The sequence below is a fragment of the Pogonomyrmex barbatus genome, unplaced genomic scaffold (assembly GCF_055798465.1).
Source record: "Pogonomyrmex barbatus isolate J1 unplaced genomic scaffold, ASM5579846v1 scaffold14, whole genome shotgun sequence".
NCBI lineage: Eukaryota > Metazoa > Arthropoda > Insecta > Hymenoptera > Formicidae > Pogonomyrmex > Pogonomyrmex barbatus.
In genome coordinates this window covers 3174178-3194693 of record NW_028297110.1, presented here as the reverse complement: position 1 = coordinate 3194693, position 20516 = coordinate 3174178, and the positions used below count along the sequence as shown (strand labels likewise).

At 36.8% G+C, this 20516-nt stretch overlaps 3 protein-coding genes across 9 annotated transcripts in view; 2 read left to right on the top strand and 1 right to left on the bottom strand.

Annotated features, from left to right (window-relative positions):
- Positions 1 to 134: 134 nt before the first annotated feature.
- Positions 135 to 3708, top strand: LOC105433499 (nuclear pore complex protein Nup93). Its single transcript, XM_011648845.3, has 7 exons — positions 135 to 588; positions 695 to 875; positions 964 to 1927; positions 2001 to 2325; positions 2406 to 2762; positions 2858 to 2975; positions 3066 to 3708. The coding sequence occupies exons 1-7, from the start codon at positions 362 to 364 to the stop codon at positions 3375 to 3377; spliced, it is 2484 nt and encodes an 827-aa protein (XP_011647147.1). The 5' UTR covers positions 135 to 361; the 3' UTR covers positions 3378 to 3708.
- LOC105433500 (ADP-ribosylation factor-like protein 2-binding protein) lies at positions 3465 to 5315 on the bottom strand. Its single transcript, XM_089073251.1, has 6 exons — positions 4968 to 5315; positions 4760 to 4864; positions 4372 to 4478; positions 4212 to 4297; positions 4014 to 4110; positions 3465 to 3945 (listed from the first exon to the last, which is right to left on the bottom strand). Exons 1-6 carry the CDS (start codon positions 4969 to 4971, stop codon positions 3850 to 3852), a joined length of 495 nt encoding a protein of 164 aa, XP_088929377.1. The 5' UTR covers positions 4972 to 5315; the 3' UTR covers positions 3465 to 3849.
- A 6229-nt stretch (positions 5316 to 11544) lies between these two features.
- Positions 11545 to 20516, top strand: part of sns (sticks and stones) — a 266845-nt gene continuing 257873 nt past the window's right edge. For all 7 annotated transcript variants that reach the window (XM_089073093.1, XM_089073091.1, XM_089073092.1 and 4 more), the window contains exon 1: positions 11545 to 13153. In XM_089073093.1, the coding sequence (XP_088929219.1) occupies positions 13051 to 13153 (103 nt within the window). In that variant the 5' untranslated portion in view covers positions 11545 to 13050. The remainder of the gene's footprint in view (positions 13154 to 20516) is intronic.

Below are 20516 nucleotides of genomic sequence, written 5' to 3'. Positions count from 1 at the left end.
TAATTAAATAATAATTATTAATATTAATGATTAAATAATAATAAGTTAATAAAATTGCTAACTTGCGCCTTATGGCTTCTGCACATAGGGCACGACGCAATTGCGATGACCGATTATTACATGTCGTCACGTTTTTGGCTCTCACGAGTTCAAACGGTTCGTGATTCGCGGTTTTTGCCGCGTGGTTTATAATATTTCCGGCATCACGTCACGATAATCGTCAGGGATTTGTCTTTTTATAACTGAACTTGTTATGTATACCGGTTCCCTCTTTTTCTACTCAATGTCTGATTGTATACTGAGTTTATTTTAAGTGTAAAAAGTTTAACCTAACATAATTACGTAGAGCCGGGCTTAGGTTATGGGTGATAGCGGTCACGCGGAAATGCCGTCCGCCGACTCGGCGCGATTGGCAGCCGATTCCGGCTTCAGCGAGCTGCTGAGATCGGCAGAGCAACTATCTGCAGCCGTTGAGGGAAATGAAGATTTACCACAGGTCGAGAGGAATCTACGACAGATATTGGAGGCGTCCAACGAATTGTGGTCTCGTGTTACTCAGACTAGCACCCAGGACAACGAAGCGCAAGCGTAGGTTTAACCTAGCAATTTATTATCTTGTAGAGTTTTCAGCAATTTGAAATTGTTTTACGCTCCAGTATTTTCACTATGTATAATCTCTGTGTATTTGTTTCAGACATGTTCTACTAGGCTCCCGAGGAGTAGATCTATCTCAAATCTCACAGAAATTAAACTCGCTTAGTGCGAGACGTACGTTTGAACCTTTGGATCCTATTGCAGACACTGATATTGTCAGTTATCTTAGGAATGAAAAAGAGAATGCAATCCTTTCTATCATTGAACAAGTTCACAAAGATGTAAGAATGATAATCATGAATATATTCTGAATATATTTTCTTCTATTTGTTAATATACTGTAATAAGGGATCTGGATTTATTTTTTAGACATTTGAACTTACTAGAGCTCAACAAATAGAACATATGCTTGGCGAATGGAAACAAATGCGTTTTGAAATCATAAATGCAATGACTGCACCATCCGGCGAGTTGGTAGATTTACGTGGAGCCCCACAACGTACAAAACTAGCTGGCTCAATGGTCAGCGGTCTTTCTAGTGTAGAAGTTGCTTATGTGAAAGAATTGCAGACTTACAATGATCATGTGCTTAGAGGTGTAACACGGCCTAGTCTTTTTAATGCGTTTTGCAAAGCTTCAGAGTCCTTCAACGATAAGAAGATCACGGATCTATGGCAAATGGTGAAATGTATGGTCGATATTCCACCGACACCTAGAGGAGATCAAATTAAATCAAGAAGCAGTTCTGCAATTGAGCAGAGAATTGTCTCACAAGCCAAAAAATATCTGGAAAATCGATATAGAGATTTCATGAACTCCATAATCAATGAGAATCTGACACAAGCAAAGCGAGGTGGTCTTCCAGGCACTATATCCCTCGTTAAAAGTTTCGTTGGTGTCAAGGCACAAAATCTCAGAGATTTGGAGGACGCTGTGGTGGAAGATAAGCCATTGTGGCCTCTAGTGTATTACTGCATGCGATCTGGAGATTATAAAGCCGCGCTGCAATGCCTGAATCAATGTAGTACAGAATTTCCGGAGTTTAAAGCAGCTCTCGAAGAAGCTTGCGACGATCAACAACACCATCCAAGCAGTCGCGCCGAGTCTATCCTAAAATTGCATTATAGGAAGCAAGTGCGATCCGTCACTGATCCATATAAGAGAGCAGCGTATTGCGCATTAGTCCCTTGCGAGCCGGATGATTTGCATTCTGAAGTGATATCCACAGCTGACGATTACTTGTGGCTAAAATTGTGCCAAGTGAGAGATCCGGCAGACGTTGAGAATAAACTGACATTGGATTATCTACAAATTACAATTTCAGAAATATATGGTAATACTCCTTTTTTGTCAAATGGCCGATATTGGTCGGAGATTCAGAAATTTTAAACAATTGCAATTTTCAGGAGAAACTTATTATCATGCGCACGAACAGCCATTTTTGTATTTTTCGATGCTGTTTTTGACTGGACAATTCGAAGCAGCCATTGAATTCTTAGCTACAGGCGCTGGAGCAAGGCATTTACCACATGCTGTTCATTTAGCAGCCGCCATGCACGAACACAATTTGTTGGCTGTGAGTCAAAGTGTTTTAGCGCCTTTGATAAGTGTAGATCCTGCTGATAAGCCACCAGCAAAAAGATTGAATTTCGCTAGATTGATACTGTTATATGTTAAAAGATTCGAATTATCAGATCCAAAAGAAAGCCTTCATTATCTATTTTTATTGAGGTAGGAACTTTAATTCATTTTATCGATTGAAATTTTTTAGATTAAATTATAAGCATGATACTTTTATATTTTGCTTTTAGATGTATGAAGGACCCGTATGATCGTAACATGTTTGCCGCATCTGCCGCAGAAATGGTAGTGGATGCTTCTCCTGCAAATCGTGTTCTGCTGGTCGGAAAGCTTGACAAAGATCGCAGACTCCCGGGTATCTTAGATCAATTCCAGATCAATACGGACGACGTAATAAATATATGTGCTGAAACGTTATACAGAAAAGGTCTGTTGGAAGATGCAGTAATGATGTACGATCTAGCTAGAAATCACGAGAAGGTTCTCAGTTTGATGTGTACGCTTTTGACACAAGTGGTTAGTCAAAGAGGGCCGCCTGGCTCGCTCAGAGCACGATTACAAGCTACAGCTATGAATATCAGTGCGAGGTAAAATTTATTTAATTGTAACTATCACGCAAATATATTCATATTCAATTTCTTGTTATAAATATTGCATTTTTTTTTTTTTTTTTTTTTTTTAGATACAAAGACATCGCAATTCAAGCGCCTTCAGAAGTAGTGTCTTCATTTTACACTTTAAGGGATCTTATGGTTTTCTTCGATCAATTTTACAATGAGCAATATCAGAGCGCACTCAGGGTAAATAAATTTTTAATAAAGTAAATGAATGTAATATAGTGTGTTTTGATTAATTTAAGAGAGAAAGCTAATTAATATTTTCTTTGTCAGACAATTGCGGATTCAAAGATGCTGCCTCTTCAAGTAAGAGAAGTCGATGAAAGAGTGAACGCCTTACGTCGAGTGTCACCCGAAGTAGCTGGTACATTGGCTGACGTCCTCTTGGCCACTATGACAATACTGTATCGTCAATATCAGAAATTGCGATCGGTAGAACCAGGCGATAAAATCGCAAGGGAGCAACAACTACGCGATCTTCGAGAGCAAGCCCGAGCGTTAACGAGTTTTGCAGGAACCTTGCCGTATCGCATGCCAAATGAAACAAACAGCAAACTTGTACAAATGGAAATTCTTATGCATTAGAATTGAATGCAAAAATGTTTGTTAACTTGAATTATTTAAATATAGCCCATGTATTTACACTTTAGATAATTTTATTTAAAGAATTGATTTTTGGATATTTCGACGACAATTTTATTTCTTACTTAAAATAGAATGAGATTACATGAATTCCATCATAGTATTATAACAGCAGCAAGTTCTCAAATTTAACATTTCAAATTGGATCCAAATATTATATGGGTATTACAAGAAACTGTACAATGCGAAAAAAGATTCGATAATATTCAAATTATTTTTGTACTTCTTGTAAACATACGCAATAAAATGAATATAGATTTTTGTGAATACACAATCCATCAATATAATAAATATTGAACACAATGATTAATATTTCCGGTTTATATCACATTTTATGCCGCGTATTTATTCATATATTCCATCTTATACTCTAATCTTCATCTATAAAACTACCTCAATAATAAAATTATAGATATTATCTTGGTGGATTTTTGCTGTCCTCTACATTGCAGGATTTCAAAGATGTTACAGATATCCCACAACTAAGATCTGCAACCTTACCTTCTTTCACCTGCGAAGAACTCTTCATCATGTGCATATAGATTATATAAAAAAAAATTTTTTAAATGATATACATACCGCTCTGTAATCGAGGAACATTTCTTTAAAAGCCAAGAAGTCTGTTATTGTTGACAGTATCTCGAAAACTTCACCTTCCAACTCTGTCTGTTTCTCACTAAATTTTATGTGTTGTGCAGACATGCAAGAATGAGATTCTCATTAATTGAAAATTTTTTTAGAAAATTGTCATTGATTGTATAATTTAATTATAATCACTTTAATTGATGTAAAAGAGTATCTACTGTGAATTGTGGCATGACTTTCTTCAGATAGTCCACAATGTATGCTTCTACAGCTTTATTCTGAAATATATAAGGTATGTCTCAAAAAATTGCAGTGATTCAAAGAATTTCAAAATCTTCAACATGATACTCACATATTCATTAAATATATCAGTATATATTAATTTGTTGTCTTCAATCGGCTCGAAAATATTCCAGTACTTCTCTAAAAATTCATGTTGAAGGGCCTGAAAGTTTTCCTCTGAAAGATCGAATCATAAATATTCATTTCTGCCAATGCAGATTAACTTGAATTTTGATTTAACTTTTATCTCTTTTAATTCTGTTTATTTTTACTAACATGGACTAACTTCACTTTCTATTTAATTTACTCTTTTTTCTATTTCTTAAAATTAAGAAAAAAATAAGTTAAACCAAGATTAAAATTAATAAATATTGATAGAAAGAATCATAAATCACATGATGCAATTCTGTCTATCAAAGATTGCTCTCTTCTCTCATTTTTTTATAATAATTTTGTACCTAACAGCAAATCCTCGATATGCCCAATTATTTCATCGAACGAACGATCTTCCTCACTCCTTAAGATTCGCTTCTCATCTTCCGGACTAGACAAACCCAGCTCGTCTGTTAGAAACATTCATTTCAGCATGTTTAATAATAAATAATCAGTATCTGAAATTTGTTACTGAACGACAAACGTTAGCTTCATTAAACAATTTAAACAAACCCATGCTTTTTTCTTTTTATAATTAAAAAATAAGGCACTCTCTTATATTACAAAATATAATCGTCTCGTAAGTTTCTTGTCGAATTGTAGGGATTAGATTAATAGGTGCTGGAGACGGCAATTGGTTTATCGATTGTTCCTAGGAGGTTAAAAATTTTCAGATTAAACAGAGAGCAAAGAAAAGCCTGAGAGCAATATTGCCCCGGCTCTTTTCGTGAGACTGTCAACGTCAAAACTCCTTGTTAGAGAGAAGCCCGAGAGTGATCATTCCGGTTTTTTTCATAGGATAAAGCCCTGTAAAGTCTTCTGTAAAGACTCCTATACACTACTGCCAATATATCCATTTTTGAATTTGGAACTACATAGCCACATCAATTTCTCGACACTGCCGATAAAATCGTATTTTGGTGCATGTCCATGCTATTTCCATTTCATTCGTGAATCAAAAGCTTATATAATTACATATTTAATTACGTGTAATTTTTTTATCATAGACTAAAGTATTGATAAAGATTAACAGTAATATACTCATTTATTTTAATTTTATATATATATATAAACATATTGATAAATATATATAAATGTTAGAGTTAGTCAGTGCTTTAGCTACTTTAGCAACAACAAAAATTATGTGGAAGTGTATAATTAATTGTATAAGCATATTCTTGATCCATGAATTACACCAGATTTTATTAACAATGTCGAAAAATTGATACAGCAATGTAGTTTTTAATTAAAAAATATGCATGTACCAGCGATAATATAGAGAGATCGTGACAGTATTACAAGATAGGCCGGGAGAGCGCTTTTAGACTTCTCTTTGGTTCTTAGTTAAGGGGATACTGAACTCGTCTATATTGCCAACAGAATTCAATATTTTTCGGTAAAAACTTTTATTTCTTTAACTTTTTTATTGTTTTTATGGTTTTGTTTTGAAAATTCTTTTCCATAATTAAAGCCGATGCATTAATATGTGTTTATTGCGCGGACTTTGTGTCAAGAACGAGAAAAATTTTTTAAATTTAAATCTTTTTTAACGTTTTCTTTTTCGGGTAAATGTCCTTTGTACATCCTTAGAATTTACATAAAATAATTCACGAATCATGAATATTTTAAGCATATTTTGAGGATAGACAGGATAGATATTGTATAAATGTTCTAACACTTCAAGAAAACATACAAAAATGCTGTATGGTGTGAATATTTTGAGAATATACCGAGAATATATGCAAAACAATAGAATATAATGATATTCTAAGAACATTCTGAACTTATGATCAACATATATTAAATATCTATGTACCGATAGAGAAATTGCATAAAATAGTACAAGCAAATAAAAGTACATGGCGACACCGTTCAGTTTTTCGGTCCGTAATAGCAAAATACTCGCAAAATGTATTTTAAGTAATGCATTTTGCGAGAAATAAATAATTAGAATTCAAATCGTTGTATTTATGATTGACAATCTGGCTTTTTTCAATAATCGAATTTTTATTTAATTCCTTTGGTGACTTTCATTTTTTATATTGCGCTGATGGCTTTGTAAATGTTATAATGTAAAAATTTACAAAAGATCTATAAATAACGTTTTTTTTTAAAACATCTCATTTTATAGAATTTTTAAAACTTGAATTATAATTTAAATCTTTTTAAGAAATAACAAAGCAATAATATACATCAATGCTCACATGTTTCTACATGAAATTTTGATCAAAATTATTATATGGGACGTCATCAAATTGGTTGTTCATCAAATTGGTTAATATCAACAATTTTTACAATATTATTATTATTATGTTCAATCGTCCTACATATCTCGAGGGCTCAACAAAATTATTTTCAGATCTGTAATCAAACTTTTTATAATACTTCATAAAATTTATAGAATTTTTATAATACTTTAGTAAAAAGTTTCTTCTGTGTAATGTAATAAAATTATGTATAATGTAAGAAAATTTCTACTTAGAAATTTATTATTATTTCTAAAAATTTATTATTATTTCAATATATAAAGTTCTATTGCGTTTGTTTTTGAATAATTATAGTCTCTTTTAATATCAGAACAATTGTAAAACACAATTGAATTACTATAGCTCAATAATACATGGAAAGAATAGATTTGTTGAAGTATTTAAAAATTTCAGTATCATGTTTAAGCGTTCTACATAATAATTTTAATGACACAATAAAATTATTTTCAAATCTGTTTGTAGTCAAATTTTTAGATATTTCAGCAAAATCATTCTTTCCGTATAAGAACCGTTGTAATGCTACATGGGGAAAAATCTGCTCGCTTCTATACAGAAACCTATACTTATAATGTGCGCAACAATTTCATACTCCATAGAGCAACTTCATAAATCGGCATCTTTACCATCGTTGTACTTGGCACCAATATTTATGGGATTCGTACAAACTCGAGCAAAACCGCTTACGTGCCTCACGGCAAAATGCTGTGACGCAAATAGAATCATAGAGCATGTCAAATTAAATTTCGACGTGAATGTCGTTGTTGACGTATCGGGTCGGCGGAGCGATTTCCAATTTATTTGCGATATACGAAAAAAATCGCGGGGATCGTTGGAAAAATAATACCGCTTTACTTTTCAATGTTTGCACGACGACTTTAATTACTAAAAACGATATACGTTTTTTCCTCTCTCGCCAGCATCTCTCCTTCGACGCAAATAAAAAGCATTAGCGCACGGAATATTCTTTTTTTCTCATCGAATAATGTACGTCTCCAGTAAGCAACGTTAAATTATCATGTCACTCGTTTCGTGGACATAGTATTTATCAAGAGATAACAAGTTCCTGCTTAATTCTATCCCATCGTTACGTTTATAGCGCGCTTTCGCGAACGTTTAGTAATTTCTTGGAATGGGAATGGGATGGACTACCCTCCGGCAATTCCCCGAATTCTTCAACTTCGGGAGACACTGGACGCCGCTGAATCTCGCTCGTTTGGTGACTTGGGCCAAACTCCGATTAACTTAATCGCCGATTAGTCTGAGCGGCAGAATCGCTTACAGCAAAATTTCCGAGAGTGTAATTCGTTATCACACCGATAACCTTTCTTTTCACGTTAAACGGCGAAGAATTGATAATCCTGTTCACTTTAATAAAACAGTACAGATGTTGGTCGAAAGGCTAATTAAATTAATTTGGTCCAAAATTCTTTTAAATTCAATTTTTAATATCTTTCTTTTTAAGTTAATTTTCTTTAAATGATTTAGTTAAAATCCCAAGTGCTTATTACAAAGTTAAATTATGTTAATTTTTATGTATTATAATCTTTTTAATTAGTTGCAATTTTAAGAATACGTTTTAAATCATATATATATATATATATATATTACATGCATATTTATATATGTATATAGTGTGTAGATTATTTGAACAATATAACAAATTCCGATGAGAAATATATAATAGCTATTTGATTAAATATTTGAAGATATACATAACATAAACAATAATTTTACTTGATATTAGAAGAAAATAGAATAGTATAGAAGGAAATTTTGTTTCGTCATTCGATCAAAAAGCTTCATGCATTAATTATAAAACATAATTCCCATTTTATTAGCTTTCATGATAAGAGAACTAATGTGCATGTAATTATTAAGAAGTGACACTCATAATGATATTACATCAAATATTGACACGAAATTTGACTCTTTAATTAACTGTCACATATAAGGTACAAGGCAAACTTACGACTGGAGGTAATTTTAATCCAGGAATATGTGGATGTGTATTGAAATTACTCTTATATATTAATCATATAGTAGATAATAGCGTATCTTCCGTCAGGTCAACCATAATTGATCGATACTTTAATTACTTAAAGCATTATTTCTGATAGCGTCTGCGATTCCGACGGGCGATTCCGTATACGCCAATTATCAAAATTGTATATTGAATCCATCGATTTGTCACTTTATCGCACCGCGAGCAATTGCGTTCGATAATTCAAGCCACCGACGAATCTTGTTAACAGAATGCCGCTGTAATGTCTTGTGTATCGTGTCACTCTGACACTTGTTGGTACGCTAATTAACTAAAAACATCGTATCGCGATAACACCGGCGATACTAGTCGAGCATCTCCAGTTTCACGAGAGAATTCTCCGAAACTGTATAAAACCCATCAATTCGTCGGCGACGTTATCGCGAACTCGGCGAACTCGTTCGATAATTCGAGATAGGAATCACGTTAATGTACACTAGGGATAATCGAAGAATAACCGAGGGATAATCGTCATCCCTGTGGTGTATGACACCTTCTCGATTTTAGGCTCGTTCTTGGGATTTAGCGACAAATGTGAATAATTTAGAGACAGACAAAAGCAAAAAGTGTCAGAAATAAACATTAAAGATATATTAGATGTAGAATACTACACATAAAAAAAAGTTAGTTTTAAATTAAGATAGATATTTTCAAATATAAACAAAAATATCTTATAATCTTCTTAAAAAAAAGTTTAATCTTTGTTTTGATTGAAATTGTATGATTTGTATTGCAAGTATAGATATTCACATACATAAGAAAGAATATTTTATTCTTCATATCAAAAGATTTTTAGTCTGAATTGAGCAAAAATAATACTTACATCAATACAAATTCAATCAAATCAAGATTGAAATTTTCTAAAAATATTAAGTAATTACTTAGTTTAGAGAACTACTACTTCAATGATCTTGATCTTGACATATATTATCAAAGTCATCTTCTTGAGTAACAATCAAAAGATGTTAATAGTTGACCATTGTTTAGTAAAAATTTATTAACAAAGAAAGTTTGAAAAATGTATTAGTTTCCGGTAATGGAAATCCCTGCTCCCCCTACGAGGGGGCTGCACCGGAAAATCTAATCTAATCCAACTCATATCACAGTGATAGTGAAATATTATCCCCTTAAGAAGGGTGAAACTCTTTCATGATCATTATGATGACTAAAACGCATGTATGTTATGTTTATACATATACATATTGTACCATTTTACATGGGTTTTCCTATCTTCAATAATTCTTATTTTTAATAATTAATTAATTAATTAATAATTTTTTTAACAAATTACGAGTAACGATATCAATGGCCTTGATTTTTTTTAAGAGTCAAAGTTAACATCAGAATTAGTCGGAAGTCATTTGGAGCTAATTATATAAAACTATACATAATCATTTCTCAAATTTTTTTGTTAATAGTTTTTTAATAAACAATGAATGACGGCTAAAACCTTCTGATTATTACTTAAGATGATGACAATATATATCAAGATTAAGATCATTGATCCTCCAAACTAAATAATGACGAAGATTATAATATTCTTATATAAAAATATTTATCTAAAACTAATTTTTTTCTACAGCAAAAAATTATTAAATGTAAAAGAAACATATATATTATGTTTATAAGAATTAAATAATTTTCAAATTGTTCGGAAAACTGTGCTCAGCATTTATATAAATATATCAAAAGAAAAGCAATTTACAAAATTGTTACTCCTGTCAATGTTTTAACGTATAACATATACAATTTTAGAAATATTTCTATACGAATTATTTCTCCTGCTGCAGCATGAAATGATTTATCTACGGGTTAATTAGAATTTTATTTTAAACATTTAATTGATTTCTCGAATTTATGTTTCTCACAAATGACTGATGGAAGTAATTACGCTCGTCTAGCGAAATACGCGAAGTATTATTTTTTTGGGCGATATACATTTTTGTTTTAGACTAGTTGTGTATTTATTTCACGCGGAATAATGATATTCCGTCAAACTGCAGCAGTACTCATGTTTATATTTATGAGCAGAGTTAGAAAGTCCTCTCTTCTCTTTTCTCGAACGTTTGCAGCAAAGTGACCTTTTTTTAGTTTTTTCGGCTTAGTTTTAACTTCTCGTCGAAGTCGTACCGAGACTTTCTTTGAGACGATCTTATTGAAAGTGACTAGCAGATTTTAATCGACATTATTCAGTTGCATGTAAATAAGATTATCGACACGCATTACACGCGCGCATGCGTTGAAATTCATTTTGGCTTCATTAAATCGTGTCAATTATTTTTGCAAATTAGAACAGAACTATGTGGTTTTATAATAAAAATAAACTCGTTGCTTTTCCAATTATATCCTTTATTACATTTGTAAGGAATAAAGCTTGAAATGCACGTTTACATGCACAAATTTCGAAGGCAGAAATATCACCTGAAACAGAAAATGTCTGCCTGATTAATCGCAGTAAAGCTATTATTTTAATTTAAATAATTTCGAGTATCGTATTAGAAAAAAAATATTTCCGTCGTCCTTAAAATAAGTCGGTCTCTCTTCCTCGCGAAAGATGCATTTTTCAAGCGCTATTTTCAAACACAGAGGGCAAGTATTTAAATGTCTATTTACAATAGTAGCATTCGAAATGTGTCGAATGCGCTGGTCAGGTCGGTGGTTACCGGCCGCGCGCGGCGCTCAACGCTCGGCCGGCCTCGGCCGCGCTCGGCCGTCTCCGTCGATCTCTGCGGGGGCAGAGGCCTCCTACCCTCTCGCGCAGTCTCGCGCAGTCTCGCGCAGTCTTCACATTATCGCGAAGGCGAACGCCGGCGCACGTAACGCGACGTCTCTCGGTCCGCGTCGTCCCTTCGTCCCGCGAGTGTTCTCTCTTGCCTGTAAGTAATATCGACGTGTCGGAACGAACCCGGGCACCTTCTTGCGCGCGCGACTGTCGGCGTGTCCGTTCGCCGGAGCAGATCCACCGCGTTGTCTCGCGCGTCGAAACGGGATAATCGGATACGCGCCACCTGCTGTGCGCGATCCACTCGCCACCCTCGTACCACCCAATCCCGGTTGTCGTCGTTGTCGCCACCCCTCGCACGCCGTCCGCCGCCCCTCCGCGCTATCCCTCGATCGGAACCGAATGTCTGAGGGCTTGCGGCCGGACTTCGCGACGCGAGGAGTCGGAGGATCGTCAACCCTCTCGGAGGAAGCCGGCCGAGGGTGTCTGACCGCCGTCGACGATCGACTAGCTCTCACGACCAGGAGGGACAGCTTCGAATTTTGGCGCGAGTGAATACCAACGGTCACAACTTCGCTCCGATAGATCGAACGGAGTTTGCGGTGACACGTGACTATATTCACGCCCCACCGGCGCCGCGAGTCGCGATCGGTTGAGGAAGGAGATTCGTTTCTCCTCTACGTGACATCTCCACGAAATTCGCAGTGTTCCGGGAACCTTCGTCCCCGGTACTTCGATCAGTGCGAACGTGGCGATTTCTAGACGTCCCGAATTTGGCCGGAGGCAACTTCACGCAGAACGAATCTTCGAACCGCCGAAGACGGAGGCATCGTGCCGGAAATTGAGTCGCGAGTAAATCGAGTTCTCGGAATTATTCGGAGCAATTACTCGAGATTCCGGAAAGGGGATTTGAATCTGCGAGAAGGAGAAATCATCCGCATCTACTCCGAAGTGGCGCAAGAGTGATCGTGATTTGAAGACTCGCGCTCCGGTTCGCGTGCAACTTCACGCGGCACCTTGGTTGGATATTACGCCTCCTCCGCGTCGCATGGACGGACCTGGTTGTCTCGAGAAGGCACGCGGATGTTGGTATTCTCGCGTAAATACGACCGGAGGACGGCGGCATCACTGATGCTCTAACGGCGACGGCGACGGCGGCTTCGACGTCGCATAAAGTATGTTACTCTCGAGACGCCCGACGTCGATCAGGAGAGGTGAAGAAGAAACGCGCGCGGGAGTGAAGCGAAACGGCGCCGAGGCGGTCTGTTGACGCGAAGCGAGTTTTTATTTTTTTTTTTTCAAATCCCGGGTATCTAACTGGATCCGTATCACGCGCGTGTGTTACACGAGGGAGGAAGTGTTACGTACGATATGTGAGGGAGCGGTGTGCCGACAAGGGGATCGTCAGCGGTAAAAGACTTTTCCTCCCCCTCCCCCTCGAGGGCGGATAGCTCTCGTCAGTCTTGTCTATCCGAGCTTAAGCCACCTGAGACTCTTCGCGTTTGGTGTTCTGTGTGTGTAAGTGTCTTTTTGTGCTTCTTCGTGAACGGACCTCTGCGTGACGTCATGGAAACGTCCGGTGTGATTGCGGAAAAGCTCCACGGGATCAGGCCCCTCGGGATGAGATTCCTCTTGCTCGTCGCCGCCTGCCTAATACCGGTCGCAAAAGGTGAGTATTAATTTTTATACATCCTCGACAACGGGAGTTCCTTCCTCGCGTCTTTTTTTAGCGGGGAATCGAGACCGTGATTTCGACGGTTTCGGAATTCTTAATTCGAAATAAGCGAGACCCTTAAGTTTTAAGTGCGATACGAAGAGAGACGTTCAAGGGAATAATTAAAGGACTGAATCTTTTTCGCGATCGGGTATTTCACTTTATCGGATCGTTGCACGCGAAATGTGTGCGCGTCGCTTCCGAAGCGGCAATTTCTGGTAATTTCCGAGAAAAGAATTTTGTAATCGACAGAAAGAGAGAACGAGAAGAAGTTGAAGAAGCGAGACAAGACGGTTTTTTTTTAATGCTGTTTCATTACGCGCTCCTTGTTTAAAAGAAGGATAATTTCCTGGAACGGGACGGTTCCGGCGATTCTTCGAAACCCTTGTCTTTCCAAGGAATCGAGGCTCTGTTTTTGTTTTGATTAGCGCATGAACTTCTGAAAGTAAAATTTTATCGATCACTTTTAACCCAGAGCATCGCGAGAGCCAGGAATATTTCTTGATTCCGATTGTATTTTTCTCTGCTCTTCGGAAGTTAATCCTTCCAATTCTATTTCGATCCGTTTCGAAGCATTTAAACGCACGAGGAAAATCTGGAATATATTTTTAACTTTATATATTAATATCTATCTTTTCTATATCAACTACGAACTGTTTTTATACTATTTCCGCGTACTAACTAAATAACGAACTGCTAATAATGGGCGCTATATTTCACATTAAAATCGCAGAATAACGTTCCAATTTTTTATTTTTTTTTTTTCGTTTTTGTAAATATATTCACAACTTGAAAAATCACAAATATTTCGCAAAATGTAACTTGCGTACTTTTGCAGACAAATTACTTTTTTAATACCGGGTATCAAAACCATTTTATAAAACCGAAATTTGTGGAGGACAATATTTCATATGTAACAATTTGTAAAATAAAAAATAAAAAATCTTCGTTTAATAAATAAAAATCTTTTTATTAAAGGCAGAAAAAAATAAGAACGTGACTGTGTTCAACTTGGAATCAATCATTTCCAATCCGATGCGAATAGACATTTTTTTTTTTCATGAGAATTTTTAATACTCGATATTAAATATCCCGATAATCAGGCACTAAATTAAAATCCGGTTTAAATTAAAAGAAATTAATCGAAGGCATTATTGTTATGGAATTTTATTATTTACTATCGAATGACTTAGCGCACAGAAGTTCGATGTTTTCACATGTAACTTTAGCAAACTATTAACGCTTTGACGATTTAGTTTGCGAAAAGCTCGACTTTAAATATTTTAATTACTTGAAAAAAAATCTTATCTTATTAAGTTCTTAAAACCAGGACTAAAAATCTCATGCTTTCGTCAAGATGAAGTTCATCTTCTTGGAGATGAGTAACACACATCGCATATTAGGTGCTCTTACGCTATGTTACTCTTCATAAGTAATTTTAGGAAAGATTAAAAGCTAGACTTGCGAAAAACGAGAACCTCGAGAAGGCAGAATTTATGAGGCAATACGCATTTATAATTTTCCTTCATATAAATTTAGTATTCGGCAGTTTATCGAGGCTATTTTTGACAAAAAGGAAAATACGACACAGCGTATTATTTCCCTACGACACGCGATGAAATAATTATTATAAAATCATTACAAGCGATAGTTATCTTTTTCAGGTATAAATATAAAAAACAATTGGAAAGTGAAATGGCTTTCAAATAAATCTTTGAATACATTGTTGTATTTATTGAAACAATTTTACAATTTATCCCGATCGGCACTGTACGTACTATCGCATACTTTTGAATTTACGATACGGTATCACGCAAAAATTCAGAATTTTCATTTTTTGATGTTTAATTTACCGTTAACATAAATCTCCATATCGTTGCCTCAGCTTTATTTCCGAGGTTGTTTAGCAACTAATGAATATGTCCTCATTTATTGACGTGTTTTGCATCGCTGTTTGTGAATCACATTTATTTATTAATGCTGTCTATATCATTTCGAAAAGGGACATTACCGGAAAATGAGTGTCCCGACGGCGTTAACGGTGTTGCTTGTATAATGTATTAAAAATATGGCATAATTCGCAAATACGAAATGCGGGAATATATAATGAGAGAAAAGAAGGGGGAAAGACACGAGATATTTCATTATAAAATATGATTTAATATTAAAGTGCCGTTACGAGACGGCGGCCTGATTTTTGACGTGCGGTCTCGCGTTGCTCCGCCACGCCGCGCCACGCCGCCACGCCGCGCCGCCGCCACGCCGCACCACGTCGAAAAGAAACAACGCGAAAATAACAACGAAGCGCGCCGAGAGATCGATATTGTAATGTGTTTGTCTATTAAACTACACGAACTGAAACTTTGCAAAAAAGAACGGTCTACGGAACGGACGGCGGCATTGCGCGCGCGATATTCTATTATCCTATTTCGCTCACTGATTTAATTGTGAATGGAAACCAATTTTGCGATACTGGACGTATTGCGAAAAATTCTCGATATTACGTCGTTTTTTGCGTTGCTCCCTAGCGCTGTGTACTATTTGCATCATTATACTTTTATCGGTCCGTAAAAAGCTCAACGATATCACATCCTTTCGTGCACCGATTTCCGTGCGTTCCATTTAATCATTTCTATATCCCTGTTTATTGCATAATGATATAATTTCTCTATAATTGACTGCTGCACCACGCCGTTGTTACAACAACGGGCAACAACGAAGGAAACCGCGGCACGCGATTCATAGTTTCCTAATTGGCCGATTGTTTTTTAATCGATATTATGCGATTAACGCGTACATTCCGAACTTTCTCAAATTCTCATTATCTCTTAATCAACACTGTGTATTCACATTATTCTTTAATTTAATGTACGTTTCTCATAAACAAGGAATCGCCATTAATTAAAACCGATTAATTAAAACCGATTTAGATTCATTACATTAACATTTGATATACCAATGTTGATTAAGAAAGAACCAGTAAATGGTTTTACTGATACGTATTTAAAAAATAGATCTATCGTGTCTTATTTTCATTCTTCACTATATATCGTCATGTTTATTTTCTCTTTTTAATGGACACTTATTAAAAATAATTATCATTCGTTTTTTTCCCTTTGAAAACGTGGCATGTTCCGCGAAAAAAATGGCCTTTGAAATCTGGAATTGGATTTGACCCAGTTACTAGTTCACGTTAGCGCGCTCACGCACGCACACATACACATACACACGCACATGCATACGCGTAGCATGTATGCGCGCACTCGTGAGCATCCGAGCTTTTAATTTGCGAAAACGTTTCAATTCCGAAAATCAAACAGTTCGATAATTGAATGTTAGATTAAAACATCGTTGAGGGAGCGGAACGCAAGCGTGTTACTTAAAGAGCCAGGAGTCCCTCTCTCTCTCTCTCTCTCTCTCTCTCTCTCTCTCTCTCTCTCATCGATGTATTTTAACCCTTTCCCGCGCGTGTTTACGCGATACGATAGCGCGGCGTATGCGGAACTCTACATTGTAATATATCGTTCCATTTGCATTCCATGTATCTTCTCATAATCCGGTATTACTTTTCTTCGGGCACTTAGGCGCCTGCGCCGTTGCTGCGGGCAGCTTGTTTTATTAAACCGGAGCAACGACCGCGTCGATGGATAAGCCAAAGGACTTTATCGTTACGCGACTCTCCCCCGGTGTGCTTTTTCCCGACGTGGCACGACACGGGGATGTTAGGACCTCCGCGGGGTTAAAACCTCGGATTTTACATGTCGAAAATTACGTGTCATTCATAATGCAAATCGCGCGCGGCGCGGGGATCGTGTTATCGAAATATCCGCCGGCTAATTATTGCGCGGTCACGTAGATGAAAGTTCAGTGTTGAACGGCATATTTGCCACTAAACAAAATATCTATAAAGCTAAAGTCGGTAAACACGCGATTTACTGACACGCGTGTTCTTGAATGAAGCACAGAATCGGTCCTTTGATCGACAAATCAATGTAATTACGGGTTTCTATATTCACATATTTACTCCCTGCCCCTTCTGATCGTTTGATATTAATTCTCAGTATTTTAGCACGGCCGGGTTTCTGTAATAAAGTTTCCACGTACGATCGTATCGGCATATTCGGCACGAATGGCTGCGCGCACGTAGAAACCCAACGAGTCGACGAGTGAATTCTCAAAACATCGGGATCATGGGAGGGGGGGAGGGGGGAGAGTGCGCTGTGTAAGGACTCGGAAAACCCCCTTGGATCGTCGCCAGGGTCGATTGTAGTGCGACCGCGATACGAGATTATACGCGAAGGATAGGAACGGAAGGATTGAGGCCAACGCAACTACAAAACAGCAACTAGAAAAGAATATGCCACGTCAAAAAAAAAAAAAAAAAAAAAAGAAGAAAGGTGGAAAAAACGCAAAAACAAAAAGAAAAGAGTATCTCGCGAATTTTGTCTCATTATATGCAGTTCGCGAGTTTCCTGCGGGAGTCTGCGGCGGATCGCTCCTCTCGAATGACTGAACTGCGAACTCATCCGCGATCTTGGAGAACGTGTGCCCCTCCTTCCCCTCCGGTCTGGAATATCGTGTAATTACGAACTTGAACTTTCGAGTGGCTGACGAGTAAGGGGGATCGATCGATGAGCGAGCGATGCTTTCTCATTCGGCGCCTCCTTTTCGGCGTGGAAACTTCGAACCGATAGTTGCAAAACTCTCGGCCTGTAATTGCGGTCGTTTAGCTGCGTTTCTTAATAAACTGATAATGTAGCGGGCGGAATGTTAGCGGCGTGCCGGTGGTTCGGTGGCTGATTTCATCAGTGCGTTGCAGCCAAATTGACGTCGACCGCGTGCACGTTAAGCCCATGCTCTGCCGGCGGAGTTTGCAGGTGTAACACGACGTCAGGATTGGTGACAGAGATCGAGCGTTGTGCTGTTTCATAACCGTACCTGGCATATGTCTGGGAATATACGTTTCTTCGTAAAAACAAATCAAACGCTCAGCCAAATCAAATCGGAGGGAAGTTAGGAAACGTGCACTGAAAAAAAAAAAAAAAAACAATTTTGCAGTTATAACGAAAATTATCTGGATACGAAAAATTAGCTAAAATGGATAAATTACTAGCAAGCATTGCAATACATTTTATATAAATATAGATGACAAAGACAGAATTTATATCTGAACTATTTGTCAAATTTAGCAAGAAAAGATAATAGCTAGTTACATCTCTTATAAAAATGACTATGAATTGATTATGAGATCTAAATTTTTCTACATACTTTGTTAGAATGTTGCAGCTATAAATTCCACGTATGACAGACAATTTTCTAGCAGATACAAAAAAACAGCGATACACTTTAATTTAGAATTCTATTGGAGCAAAATATATTTTTTTTCTTTTTTGAAGAAGATATTTCTGAAAAATATTTTTTTAAAAGGAAATCGACTTTAAATCGCTAAAATTAATATCGGACTTTCTAAAATGTCTCTCGGATGTCTCTGTCAAGCATCGTTCTTTTTTTCTCCTCTCGTCTCAAAATAATAATTCAAAACGTGAGTGTCAGCGTGATCATAATTACTTTTTCGCCGGAATGTGACACTAAGTGATATATAATAATAGCTCGAACCTTATTTCTCATGTACTCCTCATACGATATATGTATGCATCCGAGTGTTCCAAATTCGTATATTTGCCTCTCTTCGCGGTAGGATATCGTCCTCGAGTGTATCCACTCTGCTCGTTCGCGCTCGTTTTTCACGGACTCGTCGCCGGTTGCTGCCGGCGCCAGCGAGATGTGACTCGGAGCTCGGTCGTCCGCGTCGTCGTCGATGCCTTTGCGAGTTTCCTCGCTTTCTTCACGGTTTCCCTCTCTGTCCCTCTCTCGCTTCTCGCCAGCGGCGGACCGCTGTATTCTTCTTACTCCGTTCATCGGGGCTTCTCGAGATCTCGAGATCACGCGCGAGGATAGCTAAGCCAAATGGAATCGCAGCCGTGCCGCCGTACGCCAAATGTCTTTGTTCCCCGTGTCGTAATACATAGAAAAGAGAGAAAGAGAGAGAGAGAGAGAGAGAGAGAGAGAGAGAAAGAGAGGGAAAGAGAGGGAGAGGTACAAGTGGACAGATTGCAGGCGATACCACGCGTAGACCGCTTCCATTCTGCTCGCTCGGCTCGGTTGCGACGAGTGTCGACATGCGTGTCACTGCGTGGACATGTATGTGTATGTGTGTATATATAAATAGGAGTGTGGAAAGGATCCACACGCCAGCTGCTGGAGCTTGGATTGCGATTAAGGAATCGCAACCGGTATCATTCCGTCGAGTTGAGATTTCAACGCGTTTTAGACACGCGAAAATGATCTTTACGTCCGTTTACAGTAACGGCAAGTATTCTCGACGTAAATGTCGATCAGCGTAAATGTTTTCGTAATTGTCGAGCTGAAAATGGAGCATTTCTTATTTAAAATATGACTTATATATTACATTGTATTTTATATAATTCAATATTATATTAAAATATCAAAATTTCACTCTGTTTCAATATACGTTTAATACTGCATTGTTGTACAATGCAAATTTAAAATTTTCATGTTAAAAGTACGAAAATTATTAATTGATTTCTATATAGCAATGCAGCGTGTTTAATGTATAAAGTATACATAAATTGGATACAGTGCTTGATAATTTTTTTATTGTTAAATTTTATTCGAGCAAACGCATACGCGAGTAAATAAAACTTTTTCGTAAGTTGGCAAGTCGATTTGCCGAAGTCTATACGTGTGGTATGATTTAAAACAAAAATTAAACAGTTATGTTGCACGTACAGAATGTGTGTGAGAAATAAATAAAAAAAAAAAAAAGAACAACAGTCTGCGGATGGAACGATGGTGGCTTTTGAATGTTTCGCGTTGTTTTTCGAAGAGTTAAAATTGTATTGTCAAATTTGGACAGTCCACGAACGAAAAATCGTCGAAACGCGCTCGGGGCGCCTTCTGTGTTCTCGTTAAGTGCAACAAACTTTTCATGAAGCTACAATAAACTCGTTAATGCGTACTGTGACTCTCGCTCGAACATAGATCGCGGGATATTTTTGGGAATTATTACTTGTACCATCGGAAATTCCGAGCGAGCGAATCTGAAACAGGCCGGAAATTTTTTGATATATATATATATATATATATATATATATATATATATATGTATATATATATATGTATATATATGTATATATATATATATATATATATATATACATATATGTCGAAAAATATATATACGTGTGTGCGTATCTTTTATTATACATAGATAGTTTGGAATTACCCTTTCTAAATT